Source organism: Charadrius vociferus, unplaced genomic scaffold (genome assembly GCF_000708025.1).
Source record: "Charadrius vociferus isolate BGI_N301 unplaced genomic scaffold, ASM70802v2 scaffold603, whole genome shotgun sequence".
Lineage (NCBI taxonomy): Eukaryota > Metazoa > Chordata > Aves > Charadriiformes > Charadriidae > Charadrius > Charadrius vociferus.
In genome coordinates, this window is record NW_009647426.1 from 257,116 (window position 1) to 259,419 (window position 2,304).

At 44.4% G+C, this 2,304-nt stretch overlaps 1 protein-coding gene across 1 annotated transcript in view; it reads left to right on the plus strand.

Annotated features, from left to right (window-relative positions):
• Positions 1 to 448: 448 nt before the first annotated feature.
• DRD5 (dopamine receptor D5) overlaps positions 449 to 2,304 on the plus strand; it is a 4,901-nt gene continuing 3,045 nt past the window's right edge. The window contains exon 1 of the mRNA XM_009880542.1: positions 449 to 460. Within this exon, the coding sequence (XP_009878844.1) occupies positions 449 to 460 (12 nt within the window). The remainder of the gene's footprint in view (positions 461 to 2,304) is intronic.

The window sequence follows — 2,304 nt, forward strand, 5'->3', positions numbered from 1 at the left end:
AAAGAGCTAGTAAAACATACATTTCTAAAATCAGGAACTGCAAAGATTTTTTTTCGCTCAGAACCATTGCAATAGCAGTTAAATTCCATTACTTCCAATCTGCCAGCTGTGAGAGAGAAGTGCAATTTTAACAGGTGAATAAAAAAAAAGAAAAAAACGAGACAAAGCTCTGAAGGAAAAGCACAAAAGCCATTACAAAGATGATTTCAGGATGAAAAAAACCCACCCCAAATCTCTCAGCAAGTGACAGCTGTGGTTTTAATGGACTATTCTTAAAATGAGATTTATATGCAAACAGCCTAGAGAAAGTAAAAAAAGGATGCTAATAACCTATAAATGTTAAAGGTTTTTATCTCAGGCTCAAAAAACATTGATGCCGATGGATGGAATATTATAACATACCATAAACATCCCCATTACAGGATTGCTGCTCTGTCCTGGTGCCGCTATGAATGATCTGGTACAAGCGCTGCAGCAGAGCAGTTTTCCTGGTGCTCGCTCCTGCTCCCCCTCCTCCCAACTCACTGGAGTCTCTTAGTGTGGGGGTTTTAGCCTCATACGCCACCCCATCACAAACCAGTATTTTTTTCTACAACCACTGAAAATATTCCTGATCTCCTAATGCATTCCTTTGACTTGAAGACAAGTTTTGAGCACGCGTGAAAGGCTGGATCAACATTGAAGACTGTATCACCAGTGCATCTTTGGCTGATGAAGCTTCCCCCAGCTCAACAATGGGTCTTTTCCCATAGGGGTCTCTGGTGAGCAACTTCAGTTCACACCATCATTTTCTAAAGATGAAATAGGTGGGAGAGGATAGTATGTCCTTTAAATTCTGAGTTACGCAGGAGCCAGACAGCCAAAAGCAACACTTGGCCAATAAATGAGATAAATTGGAAGCTCCTTTCTACTTTGAGTCCGCCTATTGCAGACAGTAGTGTAGAAAGCATAGTAAAATTTCATTCTTTAGATGTGTACCAAGTGAGCTCTGACAATTTATCTTTGAACGGGCTAGGGTGACTTTCCCAGCTGCTTGCACCTCCTCTCCGCCCGATGCCACCACACACAGCAGCGCTGGCAGGAGATAACGTACGCCCGCACCTCCGCTGCTCCCAGCCACAGCCCAGCATCTTCCCTTCCAGCGCTGGTGCGGATTCGTAGCAAGCCACCAGCGTGTGTGTGGTGCTGCTGAGTTGTGGGCTGGCAATGTTATGATTGGGCTACTGTTATTATTAAGCAGATAGACACCTACACATGTGTTTATTTAATGCATACTGACTTTATGCATGTAAGTACATACATGCATATAGATACCATAGTATACATATAATTTGTGCTGATTTGCATGTACATGTACACACCCCTACACTGGTGAAGCAATGAATATAAGTTAAGCAAGCAAGTCAGACCATTGCTTTTTTTACATAAAATAACCACATTTCCGGACCAGCAGCTTCAACAGGCACATGCACAAGTACTCGTGCAGTTTGGTCCTTCGTTTATACAAATTGTAGGAGGCATTGCTTAGGAAAGCAGAGTTTGTGCGAGGAACACGTTGCCTCAGCATCACAGCTTTAGTCATGCTGTTCAGAATGCAGCGGTGACAAAAGCTAAATTCTCCCTCCAATATTAAATATAACTCTGCTTAAATGGGGAAAAGTAGTGCCAGTTTCTTAAGCGAGAGCTAAAGTGAAGCTCCAGGTTTTCTCGTGACAATTTTAGAAAATTGCCTAAAAGGTTGCAGAGTTTATTTATCTTTTTTTTTTTTCTTTACTCTGTATTTAGTAACTCTAACACTTAAATCTTCCTTCATGTCACTGTAGACCCAGCAAGCTATAGAGTCTTGTCTTTCCCCATCTGCCTGGAGAAGCAGGTGGAAGGCCCCCGGAGAGTGGCTTTCTCAGCCCTTTTAGTGCCAAGACAGGCTGCTGAGTCAAAACCGGGTTTGATCTCTCGTCAACGGTTTTAAAAAAGAATTAAGTTTTGGGGAAACTAATTCCATACTATTTTGAATAAAAATCACTAAAGCACATTCTGCGAAACACGGGCACGACGCGAGCGCAGCGCAGCCCTCACACCCGGCCTGCTCGGGGTCGCAACTCTGCTTTCCAGCTGGAGCCCTACCGAGAGGAATGATTCATCCCACCAAGGAGCTGCAAAGAGAGAGACTCGGATGTCGTTTGCCGGGTTTCTTGCTTCGAACGCGTCTCGGTCGCCCAAGCAGAACCCTTTGGAGCAATCACCGATTTCGGCTACGTTTCCCACCCCTACGGAAGCAACCCAGCCCGTCCCGCTCTCCCCCCC